At 44.2% G+C, this 18,136-nt stretch overlaps 1 protein-coding gene across 2 annotated transcripts in view; it reads right to left on the reverse strand.

Annotated features, from left to right (window-relative positions):
- NTSR1 (neurotensin receptor 1) overlaps positions 1 to 18,136 on the reverse strand; it is a 127,129-nt gene that overhangs the window by 20,261 nt on the left and 88,732 nt on the right. For both annotated transcript variants that reach the window (XR_014565659.1, XM_083744561.1), the window contains exon 2: positions 2,438 to 2,639. Coding sequence is in view for 1 of the 2 variants with exons in the window: in XM_083744561.1 (XP_083600687.1) it covers positions 2,438 to 2,639 (202 nt within the window). In the remaining variant the exon portion in view is untranslated. The remainder of the gene's footprint in view (positions 1 to 2,437; positions 2,640 to 18,136) is intronic.

Here is an 18,136-nt window from a genome sequence, read left to right on the forward strand (position 1 = left end):
AACCCCCTGCCAAGCAGGAAACACCATCAGAGCATTCCTGACATATGGTTGTCAAGCCTCTGCTTAAAGACCTCCAAAGAAGGAGACTCCACCACACTCCTTGGCAGCAAATTCCACTGTCCAACAGCTCTTACTGTCAGGAAGTTCTTCCTAATGTTTAGGTGGAATCTTCTTTCTTGTAGTTTGGATCCATTGCTCCGTGTCCGCTTCTCTGGAGCAGCAGAAAACAACCTTTTCCCCTCCTCTATGTGACATCCTTTTATATATTTGAACATGGCTATCATATCACCCCTTAACCTCCTCTTCTCCAGGCTAAACATGCCCAGCTCCCTTAGCCGTTCCTCATAAGGCATCGTTTCCAGGCCTTTGACCATTTTGGTTGCCCTCCTCTGGACACGTTCCAGTTTGTCAGTGTCCTTCTTGAACTGTGGTGCCCAGAACTGGACACAGTACTCCAGGTGAGGTCTGACCAGAGCAGAATACAGTGGCACTATTACTTCCCTTGATCTAGATGCTATACTCCTATTGATGCAGCCCAGAATTGCATTGGCTTTTTTAGCGGCCGCTTCACACTGTTGGCTCATGTCAAGTTTGTGGTCAACCAAGACTCCTAGATCCTTTTCACATGTACTGCTCTCAAACCAGTACATGTGCTTTCAGTATTTGCATTGGGAACTCATTTAGCTAGGACTGCTGCGTTGTTAAAGTATTCTTTTGTTCATTCACAGATTAGCAGCTTTAAAAGAAATCCCAGATATGATTAATATCTTAACACTGGTATTTATTCGAGGATAATTAACAACTAGTTCACACTGAGACCTTAGCAGAAGGTCAAATAGTAATGTGCAGTTGGACAATCATAAGAACAAGAGAAGAGGCTGCTGGATTAGGCCAGTTGCCCATCTAGTCCAGCCTCTTGTTCTCACAGAGGCCAGCCAGATGATCAGGGGAAGCTTGAAAGCAGACCCTGAGTGCAATAAGTGGTACCCAGGCTAAGACCCTACCTGCCCGCAGACTGTTTCACCAAAGTGGTGCCTGCTCTGGTTATCTCCTACTTGGACTACTGCAATGCGCTCTACGTGGGGCTACCTTTGAAGGTGACCCGGAAACTGCAATTAAACCAGAATGCGGCAGCTAGACTGGTGACGGGGGGCAGCCACAGAGACCACATAACACCGGTCCTGAGAGATCTGCATTGGCTCCCAGTACGTTTCCAAGCACAATTCAAAGTGTTGGTGCTGACCTTTAAAGCCCTAAACGACCTCGGCCCAGTATACGTGAAGGAGCGTCTTCGCCCCCATCGTTCTACCTGGACACTGAGATCCAGCCCGGACACTGAGATCCAGCTCCGAGGGCCTTCTGGCGGTTCTCTCATTGCGAGAAGCAAAGCTACAGGGAACTAGGCAGAGGGCCTTCTCGGTAGAGGCACCCACCCTGTGGAACACCCTCCCTTCAGATGTGAAGGAAATAAGCAGCTATCCTATCTTTAAAGGACATCTGAAGGCAGCCCTGTTTAGGGAAGTTTTTAATATTTAATGCTGTACTGTTTTTAACATTTGATTGGGAGCTGCCCAGAGTGGCTGGAGAGACTCAGCCAGATGTGCGGGGTATAAATAATAAATTATTATTATTATTGTTATTATTATTATTATTATTATTATTATTATGCTCTCCCATCCTAGCAAGTGGTAGTCTGTGGAGGTAGAACACAGTATTGCAGGTTAGTCATCATGGATCGCAGAGACTATAGGCAAGAGTGGCTCATTTGGCCTTATTTGGATCCCAGGATCATGCATTCTAGGACAGCACAGGAAATTTTTGCTATCACTTTTCTTAAAAAACATGTATCTATGTGATTTCAAGGAGAAGGTGTACAGTGGAGACATCCTCCAGTGTACACAGTAACACAGTTTTCAGTGTATCTTCTAAGCAACACCAATGTTATGAAACCTTTGCCAACTGTTTCCTGCTTGGTAGGGGGTTGGACTCGATGGCCCTTGTGGTCTCTTCCAACTCTATGATTCTATGATTCTATGCCCATGTTCCAATCCAAGATGTCCCATTTAATAAGAGGTAGTTGAAAGACTTGAGCAATCCCCCTAACAGTGAACTCAGGTGTGGAGTGCCGATATAGTTTGAGCCAACATGGAGCTACTCATTATCAAGAGGGAGGCCTCTATATACTAAGGGGAACTTTGAAGGTATCTCCACAAACTTTGCCATCCACCCACAGTCCATGATGGCAGCCATTTTGCTAGCCTAAAGCAAACAGGAGTTGGAAAATGCTTCATCAGTGAGGTGGGCATTCTGGAAGTTTGTTTTGAGAAGGTTAGTAGCCGGTAACTTCCAAGTCTCAAGTGCCAGACCTCAGCAAAAGAAAGTCTGTCAAGATATGCAGCAATCTAGGAAGAGGGCTTAAAGAGAAAGAGGAACTTACGTAAGACTCGGACGCCATGCTTCAGGGCTTGTATACGGCCAGGCTCCATGGACATGCTGAGCATCGTTTGCTGGCCTCCAATAGTGCACACCTGGTTTTCTTGTGCGGCTTGCTTGAACATGATGATGAGCTGGTTGGCAATTATGGTGTTCAAGACGGAGATGACGACCATTGGGAAAACGAAGGAGATGAAAGCGTTGACCTGGATGAGAGAGGACAGATATCATCATCATCATCATCATCATCTTTTTTAAAAATTTTTTTATTGATAATTGCAATAGTTACAAACACTAACCAGAAACTAAACAAACTTATTTTAATTTAAATACTGCTAATGTCAAAATTGACATTTCAGCAACTTAGAAGTATAAAAATGGTTCTATAACCATTGAAACCTATACATCCATAATCACATCACGCAACTGGAATACACCAAAGGGCACTCCCATTCAAATATTAAAACATAGCCAACCTATTAAAATAAGCAATAAAGCAACCCCATTGAGTACAATTTTTACCATGGAAAGTTGTGTCCTCATCAAGAGCATCATGAATTATATTCTAGAATTTAATAACAGTGGCAAACTACAACTGCAAAAAAATAAAAATAAAAAAGGAAGCTGGAAGGAAAAAAAAAGGAAAGGCACGATTCTCCTCTTTCTTTAAGGAATGGTTGATCAAATAGGGAGATAGACAGGAATGTCAAAGCTCACAAAAATGTATTTGCCTAAGAGACACTAGACAGCACTTTGAGACTTTTTGCATTAATGGTTTCGCTTTTATCGGCTTCATAAAAGAAAACACAGTTTGAAGTTTGACTTGTATAAAAGTCTTTTCCGTATTGCAAATATTATATGTTTCTGTGCTTCTGTCTATTTTCCATACTTGGCAGAAGAAGAAAAAGTTGCTTCTAAGGAATTAAGTTTTTGCACCACAAAAAAATGGTTAGCTTTTGAGTTTTTTTTTTTTAAATAGAGGATTAGACAAATACATTGTTGACCAGCCTATCAATAGCTGCTAACCAGGCTTACTTAAAAAGCTCAACAATTGGCAACCCTACGATATTTATGAATACATAAAGATATTATAAAACAGAATGAGAAAACAACATATAAACATTAACATATTCCCTCCTTGCATAGCTCCCATCCTCCAATGGTTGTGGCAACAACTTTGGCAGCACAGTAACAGAAAGCAATAGTATACTCCCATCCACTAACCAGCATAGAAAAATAAAAACTCAACACTTCTCTCTTTAGCCCTAATCCAGAGGAATCTGCCATGTCAACCTGACTCAGATATTTCCTGGGTTCCCAAACCTCACAAAGTACTCAGCGCCCATATGTTGTTGGTGCTCTCAGTACATCACCTCATTCTCTAAATTAGAGATAAACCTGTGATGGAAATTGCAGAGTGGTGAGGAATATGAAATTCCCAACTATAGAACACATGCATTCCAAAGGCAAAACCTTGGGTGCAGGATTGGACTAAATTAAACATCCTGAAAAGTTTATGGTCCATTTACTCCATCGTTGCTCACATGTTAACTGGCATAAGCATTTGATCTTCTTATCTACTGTAAATAGCCAGCAGGATCCCTTTGGGCTGCTGTGGTGAAAGTTAACACTTCACAATATCAGTGATTCCTGATTCACAATTGCTGATTCATTCATCTTTAGAAAAAATAAAAATTATAACCTGGGCTCTCCTTGAACTCCATTTTATTCCTTCCCCTCTATAAAGCTGTCTTCTTTGTGTGTGAAGTTTAATGATTGGTCTCTATAGCCCATGATCCCATTAGCCAATAACCTCTGCCCCAGAGGATTGAAATTGATTGAACAAACAAATCCAAGTTATAGCATTTCTGAAACCCTCAGTATGTGTTTTTCAATAAAGCAAACACTACTGATATTAACTTGTGCTTGACTCTGAAGGAAACTCAAACATTGAATGCAATCAAGATCTTTTTCATTTCAACCAATGTGTAGCCATATCTTCACTAGAACCTTAAATTTCTTTGAAATGAGTTTAATTATCACAGCACACATCAAATAATGGTGGAAATCATTGCTCTGTGAGGTTGCTCAAATCCCTGCCCCCTCTCCCTAGAATTACAGTTTCCAGGGTTTTTAGGCTGGGTGCTGTGAAAAGTTTAAAGCTGGTTTAGATTTGTAAACCACAGGTGGTGCTGTGGTCTAAACCACTGAGCCTCTTGGGCTTGCCGATTGGAAGGTCGCGGTTTGAATCCCCGCGACGGGGTGAGCTCCCATTGCTTGGTCCTAGCTTCTGCCAACCTAGCACTTCAAAAGCATGCCAGTGCAAGTAGATAAATAGGTACTGCTCTGCAGGAAGGTAAACAGCATTTCTTTGAGCTATGGTGTTCCGTTGCACCAGAAGTGATTTAGTCATGCTGGCCACATGACCCGGAAAAACTGTCTGTGGACAAATGCCGGCTCCCTCAGCCTGTAAAGCGAGATGAGCGCCTCAACCCCAGAGTCGTCCGCGGCTGGACCTAACAGTCATGGGTCCCTTTACCTTTTAGATTTGTAGGATATAAAGGAAGCATGTGGGGTGCAGGTGGTGCTGTGGTCTAAACCACTGAGCCTTTTGGGCTTGCCGATCAGATGTTCGGTGGTTCAAATCCGCGCAACAGGGTGAGCTCCCATTGCTCTGTCCCAGCTCCTGCCAACCTAGCAGTTTAAAAGCACACTAGTGCAAGTAGATAAATAGGTAATGCTGTGGCGGGAAGGTAAACAGCGTTCTTTGAGCTTTGGTGTTCCGTTGCACCAGAAGTGGTTTAGTCATGCTGGCCACATGACCTGGAAAGACAAACCCAAGTTCCCTTGGCCTGAAGTCAGATGAGCGTTGCATCCCATAGTCTCCTTTGACTGGATTTAACCATCCAGGGGTCCTTTACCTTTACCTTTTTAAGGAAGAAACACAATAAAAAAATTCCTTCCAGTAGAACCTTAGAGACCAACTAAGTTTGTTATTGGTTATGAGCTTTAGTGTGGTCTCTAAAGGGCTACTGGAAGGAATTTTTTTATTTTGTTTCAACTACGGCAGACCAACACAGCTACCTACCTGTAACTTTTTAAGGAAGCACAGCCTCAGCAATGGGTTCCACATACAGTAACAGCAGCAAATTAAATACCAAATCAACTGACTTCACACAAATATTCCTGTAAGTCATTTCAACAAATTCCTCCTTCTGATCTTTCCATCTCCAGTTCCGTTCCCCTAAGTCACCCTAATGTGTCCTGCTTCCTTCCATAACCTGACTGATGCTTTGTACGACCACCAGCAAATAACGCAGTCGAAAGGTTTCTAACAGCAGGAAGGTGATGGGTTGGATCTCTCCAAAAGTGTCCTTAAGAGCTGCCAAACCTCTGATGCTTTTAAAATTGTGGATGATGAAAGAAGCACAATTCCCAGTTCTGCAGAAGCTGCAACACAAACGTTTGGCCTAATAATTTATACAGTAAATAATATAGTAATTTGCTACCGCAATGTGTGCCAACTTGGATGTCTTTCAAAGGGCTTCAAAGCAATTCATGGAGGATTGGCTATGTTCTACTTCCACTGATGGAGGGAGTATGTTTTTGAATACCAGTCGTGGGAAATCATAATTGTGGAGGGTGCTGTCCTGCTTGCATTTTCCCATGGGTGTCTGGTTGGCCACATTGAGAGCACTGAGTTAGATGGACCTGATCCAGCCTACCTGTCATGTATGGGGCCCCACCTCTTCGCTTTCACCTGCCTCCTTGAGATTTAGAAAAGCTGCGATGGAGATAGTTTGTGAAGCATCTGAGCTGCATTTGACTTGGTAAGCTTTCTCCCCTCTTCTTCAAAGGGAGACGTGAAGCAGTCAGTCCCTTTGCACAGGCCTGGCTGGGACCAGCTACTGCTTGACTTTCCTCTTTCAGGCCGTGGACCTACCTTTAAAACACATTCAATATTTTTTTATTGTAAAATTAATGAGCTATAGAAAAATGGTGGAATGAAGTTATATGGCTTTGGCAGAAATGTTATAAGGAACTAGGTACAGATAGATTGTTAATGTATTAAAGGGAAAAAACAAGGTTAGAATATGTTAAGATTAATTACAGGACAGAAAATAGATGAAGATGGAAAAGAATTGCTGAAACAGTTAATTGAAGTGGAATAGAAAAAGGGAGGCGTGAGGAAGTCAATGAAACAAGTGAATGAAAGTTAAGATTGAAAATATTGGAAGTGTTTTTAATTGTTTTCGTTTTGTTTTGTTAATTCAATGTTTCATGTAGTGTTTCTGTTTCTGTTTTTGTATTTTATTATATTGATTTGTTTAATTCTTTTTCTTTCTTTTTGTAATCTTTAAACTCTTAATAAATATTATTTTTTTTAAAAAATAAAACACATTCAAAGCACGTTCTTTCTCTCAAAGAATCCTGAATGCTGTAGTTGGCGAAGGATTGCTGGGCATTGTAACTCTGTGAGGGGTAAACGACACAGCCCAGTATTCTTCGAGAGGGCAAACATTCTTCAAATATGCTTTAAAAGTATAGTGTCTATTTTCTACCAGAAATGTCTCTATTATCAGCCCTTCAGTCTCAGACCCTCCAAGTGTCCCTATTTTCCAGGGACAGTCCCAGATTTACAGAAGTTGTCCTGGTTTCTGATTTCATCCTGGAATGTCCCACTTTTCCTTAGGACATCACTATTTTCATTGGAGAAACGTTGGTGGGTATGGAGTTAGGTGACCCACGAGCAAAGGAGATAAGTAACTATACAAGCTTTAGAAGACATCTGAAAGCAGTTCCTATATAGGGAAATTGTTAATGTTTGATGTTTTACTATGTCTTTATATGCACTGTAAGCCATCCTGAGTGGCTGGGGAAACCCAGCCAAGTGGGTGGGGTATAATAATAATAATAATAATAATAATAATAATAATAATATAAACAAATAATTGAATAGGACATCCCTATTTTCATCAGAATAATGTTGGAGGGTATGCAATCTGGTTACACCAGAGGTAGAGCTGAGGTGTAACATTACCTTGCCTTGAGACAGGGGCAGACCTTGGTAATATACTGCCCTGTGTGAAGCCAGTTGTTGCCTCCTCTCAGCCCTTGCAGTGCTGGCTTAAGCCAGGCTTGGGAAGGAGGCACAAACCTCTGACAGGTTCCTAGAGCCCTCCTACCTTTTCCCCAGTGTGGTGTAATGGTTAAGAGCGGTAGTCTTGTAATCTGGTGAACTGGGTTCGAGTCTCCGCTCCTCCACATGCAGCTGGTGGGGGACCTTGGGCTAGTCACACTTCTCTGAAGTCTCTCAGCCCCACTCACCTCACAGAGTGTTTGTTGTGGGGGAGGAAGGGAAAGGAGAATGTTAGCCGATTTGAGACGCCTTAGGGTAGTGATAAAGCGGGATGTCAAATCCAAACTCTTCTTCTTTCTCCCCAAAGGGTGTCTTCTGAAAGCCCAGTAAGTGCTTTCCCAGCTTTGGGAAGGAGGTAGAAGGACACTATGACCCTGTCAGAGCCCTCACACTTCCTTCCCAAAGCTGGGAAAGCACTTACTGGGCTTTCAGAAGACACCCTTCTTGGCTGCACACCCAGCGATGCTGCCTCACTACCCTAACCCTGCTTGAGGCCACTTGCCATTTGTTTCCTCCCCTTCCCGAGCCATCTCCTGCACTGACCATTTTATAGGTAACAGCAGTGGGGAGGAGTTGCGGTGGACCACATGGCCACCCATTCCTTTCTGGGGGCAGGGGACGAAGTCCCGCGTCACCCAGAGGTTCCCAGCCACGTCATTGTCCAGACAGCCAATCTGCTGGCTGGGGGCGTTGTGGCTGGGCCCCATTTAAACTGAAACACAAGCAGGAGAGCTTCCTCTTGGCTCGCTTCCTCAATCTCCCACCCACCCTCCTTATTTTCAGGTTTTGACATTGGCCTTGCTATGGACCTTGGTTGGTCACCGTTGAGGGGCCTGGTAGGAATTTTCCCACTTGGTAGGGTTTTCACCTACCTCGTAGCAATCATCACAACTTTGTAAGGTTTTATGGTTAGGCATTGGTTGACCTTATGATGGGGGAGGGGAGGTGTGGCCATAATCTGCCCCTCCAAGCTTAAGGGCATTCCATTAAAGGAATCTGGGGGTGTGGATCTTGTCCGAAGCCTGGGGCGGGTGCTAGGACCATGCCACGACCCCGTTGGGAACCCAGGGGGGATCTTGAGTTGGTTTGCATCGACGGGGCTCCCCGTTCCGGTGGTTTACTCTTACAGGACTCCCTGCATGACGGGCAGTCTGATGTAGTCGGGTCAATTTCACTGCTTTAGCCAGGATTAGTTATACTACTTCTAGATTTCAAAAGGAAGTTATAGAAGGAGAAGTGAAGTTGCTGAAGGGTGCATATAGTATCCTGTTAGAATGGGAAACAAAAGATGAGGAGGTAAAACCGGTCATGATCCAATGGAAACAAGATATAGGACATTACATACAATTTGAGGATTGGGAAAAATTTTGCAAAACAGATTTAAAATTTACAGACTGTTCTTTTTTGAAAGAAAACTATATGAAAATGATGTATAGATGGTATTTAAGACCAGTACAGATAGCTAAAATGTACAAAACTGGGTCAAACATGTGTTGGAAATGTAAAGAAAAGGAGGGGTGGGGGGGAAAGGGGAAAAATAATGAATATGATATGTTTTGATATGTTGTTATATTGAAATTGCTAATAAAACATTTTTTAAAAAAATTCCAATGCCTAAGCCAAAACCGCTCACATTCTGTAACCAATAAAGTCATGGCCTAAATTTGCCCAGTGCCCATTAACCTAATATCCATGTCCTTGTGTCTTATTCATCAACGAGGGGGCGGCTTCGGGGTCTTGACACGCAAAAGGCAGACTATGGGCAAGACTGATTCAGACCAACTTATTTAGAACTTCCTCATCCCTGGGGTTTGCGTGCTTGCTAGCTTTAAACAACAACAGCACACTATTACTTTCTTCTTATGAAATGGGACAGCAGATGAACTATGTTCTCTCTCTGTGGAAATCATTTAACCAAGGCTTGGGAGATGTCATAAACAGGCAAGAGTGGGGCTGGAATTGTTTATGGTCACCACAAAACCTTTGAAGCTTCACGGGAGAGGCACCTCCATAGATTAATTGACTTGTGACGGTTCTGAATTCCTGGAAACATTTATAATATCGGGCCTGTTTACTAGACATTTCTTAAGCCATTAAACTTGGGTTGTTAGCAGTAAAACTTGTAATGATTTTCTTTCTCTTTTTTTGCCAACTTGCAAAGGGCAGGCTGATACCATTTCCCAAAATGCACTGCTTTCCACCACATCCAATTATTCCCGCATAATTGGATACAGCTTCTGCTCAAGCACTCCTGCTGTCTACTCAGTCTATCCTGCCTGTCATCAGATTATGGGTTTGTGAAACTTGCCCTTTGTGCATCCACATATATTCTCCATTTCCCGGGCATGCTTGAGATTGATCCAGAAAACTGGAGACATAACTTTTGCAACGCTGATCCAAATCCTGGATCCGTTGCAAATCCAATGCATGTTATTATTCTGCTCCTGACGCCATTCTGCATGATAACCCTTATAAGCACAAACCTCTAAAAAGCATAAATCATTATTTTATTTATATCCCACTTACTATAAAAAATTGTCTTGAAGTGACTTGTAATTTCATTTTTCTTTTTCAAAAGCACAATTACCAAATTTAAGATATATTAAAAAATAAAATAATTGTCCAGTAGTACCTTAGAAACCAACTAAGTTTGTTCTTGGTATAAGCTTATGTGTGCATGCATACTTCTTCAGATACACTGAAATAGAAGTCACCAGACCCTTATATATAGTGGGAGGGTGGGGTGGGGTTTTTCTCAGGAGGGTAGTAGGAGATGGGCAATTGACTCAATGGGTATGGTAAACCTGTTGATGACTGTTAACGACTGCAATTAGTCCTACAGGAAAAAGCAAGGCTTAGTATGCAGATGATTAGCACATGTAATGAGACAGGAATCCAATATCTCTATTAAGACCAGGTGTCTCCATAGTTTTCAAGTCTGTTTCTGAAATTCTTTTGTAATAAGACAGCTACTTTGAGATCCTGTATTGAACGTCCTGGGAGACTGAAGTGTTCTCCTACTGGCTTCTCTGTCTTGTGATTCCTGATGTCAGATTTATGTCTGTTTATCCTTTGGCGTAGGGTGTGGCCTGTTTGTCCAATATAGAGAGCTGAAGGGCACTACTGGCATTTGATGGCATACACAATGTTAGAAGATGAGCAATTAAATAGGCCTGAGATGGTATGTTTGACGTTGTTGGGTCCAGTCATGGTGTTGTCTGGGTGTATGTGGCAGCAAAGTTGGCATCTGAGTTTATTGCAGCCTGTTTCAAGAAACAGACTTGGAAGAGAAGATAGAACATTCTATCACACCCAAATAAAAGTTGAACACCAGTTAAGAGGGGAATGCTCGGGTGAACAGGAATGCCTTCACCCAGTGTCTAAAGGCTGATAGTGATGGCGCAAGGTGCATCTCTCTGGTGAGAGCTTTCCAGTTGGGAAGCCACCAATGGGAATTGATTCTTGCAGAATCAGGACCGACCCAAGCCCACCCATGAGGTGGCTGAGGAAGCTTCCTCAGGAGGCAGAAGCCCAAGAGATGGTGTGCCTTGGGCTCCCTGCCCACACGCTCCACCACTTGCCAAAGTCTCATGAGATCTCATAGAGTGACACACAATATCTCATGAGATTTTGGCAGGTCACGCCATTGCTGCTGCTTTGCAGATGCCTCCCCACAACCCGGGTGAAATATACTCGGAGTCGAGAGTGGATTTCATGCTCTTTATTCAGCTCATAGTGGTGAGGAGGAATGGAAGTTCCCCCTGAATGTCTGCTTTATATACATTATTTACACAATGGGCCCCACGTGATTGGCTAATTCCGGGATTCTCCTGTAGGCCAATCAGGTCGCTGATTCACTTCCACCTGGAGCTGGATTGTGTGGCTCCTGTGGACCAATCAGACTGCTGCATTCTGGAGCCTATTGTTCTAGGACCAATCAGGCTGCTGCATTCTGAATCCTATTGTTCTAGGACCAATCAGGCTGCTGCATTTTGGATTCTTTTCAACTCAGTACATAACACTGGGTAAGGCAGGCTGTGGTGGTGACAGCATAGCTGTCAACTTTTCCCTTTTTTAAAGGGAAATTCCCTTATTCTAAATAGGATTCCTTACAAGAAAAGGGGAAAGTTGAGAGCTATGTGACAGTGGGGTGACACTGTCCTGTTTTGCCTCAGGTGGCAAAATGGGACACACTGTCCTTGCCTGCAATAAAACATGAGTCTGGAGCGGCTCCATAATAATATTTACCTGTCCCTTCTCCGATCTCAGTTTCTCCAGATTAGCTTTATCATTAGCTGCTCAGAACTCTGTTATTTCTCCAAATATTTTTTCTTGCTTCAATTCATTGCCGCATCATAGGTCTGAATAGTGAGAAATTGGGGGCTGGTCTGAGAGTAGCGGTCAATCAGCAGAGCTGGACATAATAATTTCGGCAGTGTGGGATGGCAATCAAGCCCTGGAGCCTCCGCGCTGTAGAAAGATCACCTTAGGTGAGAACTCATTGGCTGAAGCATTTAGTGGAAATGCACAGCAATAGACTGGGGCCAATCCCATCTTGGCTACTCGCAGATATCAGCAGTGTTTGAGTGTTAAATTCCCTACTGGAAACGAGCCAACAGTGCCTCATATTTGCTGCCAGCAAGACAAAACGAGGCACTAACACACTTCCATCCAGCTATCAGGCTGCTGATCACTGGGGGTGAAAAGCAATTCGGTTGCCTCGTCGCTAACATTTGAGAGACTCAATTATTTCTTCAGGACCAAAGTAATTTCCAGTATTTATGAAATAGCCAGCCATCCGACTCCACTCCCCATCTGACCTGGGTTGACCTGCAGCTGCTGTGGGAATTAATTGGATAGCATTGACCTGGGAATGGAGGGGTTGGGTTGGGGGGAGGGGAGGGAAGAGGAAGAGGAAGAGACTGCTGCCATTTTCCCCTACCATTCCAAGAAACAGAGAGAAGCTATTTCCACCCACCAAGGTGAGAAGTCTACAATTTAGTTGACCCCACCCTACTCTTCAAAAAAGATTATAAGTTGGATCCAGACTTAGGGCACAGACGTCTGCCAGCAGAAGACTCCCTGCTCTGCTATATATATATATGATATATGCGGGTGGCGCTGTGGGTTAAACCACAGAGCCTAGGACTTGCCGATCAGAAGGTCGGAAGTGCGACGGGGTGAGCTCCCGTTGCTCGGTCCCTGCTCCTGCCAACCTAGCAGTTTGAAAGCATGTCACAGTGCAAGTAGATAAACAGGTATCGCTCTGGTGGGAAGGTAAACAGAGTTTCTGTGCGCTGCTCTGGTTCGCCAGAAGCAGCTGAGTCATGCTGGCCACATGACCCGGAAGCATGACCTCCCTCAGCCAGTAAAGCGAGATGAGCGCCGCAACCCCAGAGTCGGCCACGACTGGACCTAATGGTCAGGGGTCCCTTTACCTTTACTATCTATCTATCTATCTATCTATCTATCTATCTATCTATCTGCTGCTTTTCATTAAAAAAAACTAAAATGGCTTCACTATTTACATCATTTGGGCATAATGCATAGTTTAGTCCTAGATATTGTGTTGCAGCTTAAAAGTCCCATGGAGCTCTTTATTCATCAAAATGCTATTTTGCTTTCAACCATTACGAAAACTTCACAGCACTTCACAAGTTTGCTAAATGATTACACTTCTCCGTAAGTGTAAGAGAAAGTTGTTTCTTTGACTTTGCCAAGCAAAGGTCATTCAGAAAAGAACCAGTGAGCTCTAATATACATTCCACTCTCCTGCCCAGTTTCTAAAACTTTCAGTTCCTGTCTATGCAGGAGAGAAATTCTTGGCGCCTGTAGACAACAAATGCCCCCAGTCTTGAGCCTATCTGCCCTAGCTGCCCGCAGACTGTCTTGCCAGAGTGATGCATGCTCAGGTTATCTCCCGCTTGGACTACTGCAATGCTCTCTATGTGGGACTACCTTTGAAGGTGATCCGGAAACTACAACTAATCCAGAATGCGGCAGTAGATTAGGGACTGGGAGAGGCTGCCGAGACCATATTACACCGGACCTGAGAGATCTGCATTGGCTCCCAGTATGTTTCAAAGCACAATTCAAAGTTTTGGAGCTGACCTTTAAAGCCCTAAATGGCCTCGGTCCAGTATACCTGAAGGAGCATCTCCACCCCCATTGTTCTGCCCGGACATTGAGGTCCAGCGTCGAGGGCCTTCTGGCAGTTCCCTCACTGCAAGAAGCCAAGTTAGAATCATAGAATCATAGAGTTGGAAGAGACCACAAGGGCCATCAAGTCCAACCCCCTGCCAAGCAGGAAACACCATCAGAGCACTTCTGACATATGGTTGTCAAGCCTCTGCTTAAAGACCTCCAAAGAAGGAGACTCCACCACACTCCTTGGCAGCAAATTCCACTGTCGAACAGCTCTTACTGTCAGGAAGTTCTTCCTAATGTTTAGTTGGAATCTTCTTTCTTGTAGTTTGGATCCATTGCTCCGTGTCCGCTTCTCTGGAGCAGCAGAAAACAACCTTTCTCCCTCCTCTATGTGACGTCCTTTTATATATTTGAACATGGCTATCATATCACCCCTTAACCTCCTCTTCTCCAGGCTAAACATACCCAGCTCCCTTAGCCGTTCCTCATAAGGCATTGTTTCCAGGCCTTTGACCATTTTGGTTGCCCTCCTCTGGACACGTTCCAGAGTTACAGGGAACTAGGCAGAGGGAACCAGGCAGAGGGCCTTCTTGGTAGTGGCACCTGCCCTGTGGAACGCCTTCCCACCAGATGTCAAAGAGAACAACTACCAGACTTTTAGAAGACATCTGAAGGCAGCCCTGTTTAGGGAAGCTTTTAATGTTTGATGCATTATTGTATTTTAATATTTTCTTGGAAGCTGACCAGAGTGGCTGGGGAAACCCAGCCAGATGGGCGGGGTATAAATAATAAATGATGATGATGGGCCATTTTCTTCATTAATTAAGGGGACAATCCAAACCCAAGATCCATCAGGCCGAGTGGAGTTTGTAGTAGGTGGATCTCCAGCTGGGCCTAGGCTCAGCTGGGGCCATGCCACTTGAAATCTCCAGTCCGTTCCACAATGCAATATTGAATGGATATAGAATCATAGAACTGCAGAGTTGGAAGGAACCCCAACGGTCATCTAGTCCAACCCCCTGCAATGCAGGAATCTCAGCTAAAGCATCCACAATCATCCAACCTTTGCTTAAAAATCTCCAAAGAAGGAGGGTTCAAAAGCTCTGAGGGAGACCGTTCCACTATATGCCATTGCACCTAGAGGAATTAATGTATTTGCCAGGGTTACCAGTTGGAAACCCTCAAGTCCTAGTATTATTAGAGAGGGGGAATTTTTTTTTTATCCTTTTCAACTTTCTCAACAGGAGTAATCATTGATGAATAGACAGAAAGGAACTACAGGAATTGAAATCTGCACCAAACTGCACATGCATAATATTTTCTAGAAATCCAGTAACAACATAATGGAGACATGCACCAGTTCCTAATGCACCTATAACACTTTGGAAAGAAGACCAGACAATTCAGAACTCCAGAAATGAGGTTGCAAATCAGCTGATTTGGAAGCATTGCACAAACAACCATAATTCTGAATTCCCCAGGCAGAGAAGCAGTTTAGGAAGCATCACTCATACATTATACAACCTGTTTGTAATTTAAGGACTATCTATGTTTCCAGTATTTACCCAATGTCATCTAGAGCCCTACGGTTTTTGAACAAGAACTACACAACTTATCTGCAACACTGGCCTGCAGACAGCCTTTCCACATAGAACATGGGTGATAGACCACGAGCTGAAGTCAGAGGAGCAAGCATGGCTGAGCAATAATTGAAAACAAACAACTGGAAAATACTTTGAGATGGATGAGTAGGTGGAACCACGGAGCACAGTGCAAATTTTATAGCAGCAAAGGAAAGTGGGCTTGATGCCACATGATAGATCAAGAGTGTACATCTTCTTGGCGTGGGAAACAACATTATTTTTCTTTCTCACTGATGTAGGGAGCACTGGAGAAGCCAGCCACATTTCATTTTTGGGAAATGTCAAAAATGGCTTTGCAAACCCAGTGTCATGGCCCGCCATGATGCCTGAGAGAACATCAGATAAGGGGCAGCAATTGGAACTGATGAAAGGAACATTCTTGTTTTAGAAATGCATTTGAGAGCAATGGCTTTTCTCTCTGCTCTCTCCAGGTGTCCAAGGGATGTTTGAAGGGCAGGAACCAACCAAGAACTTCAGAGACTTGTATAGAATACAAACCCAGTCTGGAACTTCTGAAAAAAGTGGGGCCCGGCTGAAGACTGTGCTTGGTGGAGCAGTGCTCTGTTTGACCTAATGGAACAGCTTCCACTGCTCTGTGGACAGTGAATGAGAGATTAAGAACAGAAGAACAGAATAAGAGCCTGCTGGGTCAGGCCAATGGCCCATCTAGTCCAGCATCCTAGATGGCCAAACCAGGAAAGCCCACAAACAGAACCCAAGCACAAGAACGCTCTCCCCTCCTGTGGTTTGCAGAAACTGGCATTTAGAATCTTTGCTGCCTCCATTGCTGTAGAGACAGAGCATAGCAATCATGGCTGGTAGCCACTGATAGTCCTATCCTTCATGAATTTGTCCAGTCCTCTTTTAACCAAGTTGGTACCCATCACTGCCTCCTTCTGCTTTGGGCTTCAAAATAATAGAATCATAGAACTGTAGGGTTGGAAGGGACCCTGAGGACCATCTAGTCCAACCACGTGCAATGCAGGAATATGCAGCTATACTAATACTAATACTAATACTAATTTATTTATACCCTGCCCTTCTGGCTGAGTTTCCCCAGCCACTCTGGGCGGCTCCCAATCAAGTGTTAAAAAGAATACAGCATTAAATACTAAAAACTTCCCTGAATAGGGCTGCCTTCAGATGTCTTTTAAAGATAAGATAGCTGCTTATTTTCCTTCAAAACTGAAGGGAGGGCGTTCCACAGGGCAGGCGCCACTACCGAGAAGGCCTTCTGCCTGGTTCCCTGTAACCTCACTTCTCACAATGAGGGAACTGCCACTGGACCTCAATGTCCGGGCTGAATGATGGGGGTGGAGACGCTCCTTCAGGTACACTGGACCGAGGCCGTTTAGGGCTTTAAAGGTCAGCACCAACACTTTGAATTTTGCTTGGAAACGTACTGGGAGCCAATCTTTCAGGACTGGTGTTATGTGGTCCCGGCAGCCGCTCCCAGTCACCAGTCTAGCTGCTGCATTCTGGATTAATTGCAGTTTCCGGGTCACCATCAAAGGTAGTCCCACGTAGAGCGCATTCCATTAGTCCAAGTGGGACTATCCACAAGCTATCCACAAGGATCAAACCTGCAACCTTGGCATTATCAGTACCCTGCTCTTACCAACTGAGCTATTCATGTTGGCTGGTGCAGGCTAAATACACCTTTTTTTAAAGTATTCAAAACCTCAGCAAATTGGTGTTTGTGCCAAGGATTTGTATGGAATTCCAGAGTGTCTCAAAACACTCTTCCTCTACCATTTGGTTCAGGACCAGCCCTCCATGTTTACTAACGGGAACCTTTGACTGACTGCATGCCAAGCATGCACTCTTTCATGGAGCTCTCCTCTGGCCCCTCCTTTGATCCCAGGTGTGTGCCTGAAGGATCCACAAGCTCTCCTATTCTATACAGCCAGAGGACCAGAGTGAAGTCCCTAAGACAGTTAGAAAGCACCTTGTACGCCTCCTTCCGGCAACTCCTGCAGCCAGCTGGTGCCAAACAGATCACTCTGCTTTCTTTTGGACCACAGCTGGACAAGACCAAGAAGGGGGTCTTGTCATCTTGGCAGCCCAGGAACTCCAGGCACAGTGCCCAGGCTTGCACCCCAGGGAGGTCACTTTGGTGCTGTTACTACAGTGGTTTGACTACACCCCTGAAGGTGGACTCCATTGTCTCTTGAGGCAGATGGATGCCACCAACTTCTTTCATCAGGTGCTCTTGTCAGCTGGGCATGTTTCCTAGGGCTTCAGCACTGAAGGCCACTGTTCATATTTCATGCCAGGGAAATGGGAGAATGACAAATTTCAGGGAACTCATTACCTGGGAGTGTCAGGAGAAAGAACAAAATGACCTTGGGCAATGATTCAGTCATGAGATATCCCAGCACACAACTGATGAAAAACCCAGAGGGTAGTTTTCTGGCCATCTCGGTGCAGCTAATTAAAATTATATTTCTCTTTCCCCAGGTACCCATCTTAACATCTGCAGCCGCTGCTGGGTGTCGTCTCCTACTGGGAAACTGATTGTGAATCTTCTGCTGCAGCTGAATGGCTTTGCTCTGAGAGGCTGCATCATAGAGCTATTGTGATACCCTGCATATGGAAACCAGAGGCTCAGATCCAGACTACGATATGTTAAGCAGAGTCCCAGGATGATTTCCTCTGCATATTTTGTTTTTTTCCCTTTTTAGCAGGCTGTTTAACCCTTTTTCCTCCGGTCCCAGCAGTGACTGGTTCCTACTGGGACTGGTAGGGTAGAAGACAGGCAGACCAACAGCAG

This window comes from Podarcis gaigeae, assembly GCF_964106915.1.
Source record: "Podarcis gaigeae genome assembly, chromosome: 6".
Classification (NCBI taxonomy): domain Eukaryota; kingdom Metazoa; phylum Chordata; class Lepidosauria; order Squamata; family Lacertidae; genus Podarcis; species Podarcis gaigeae.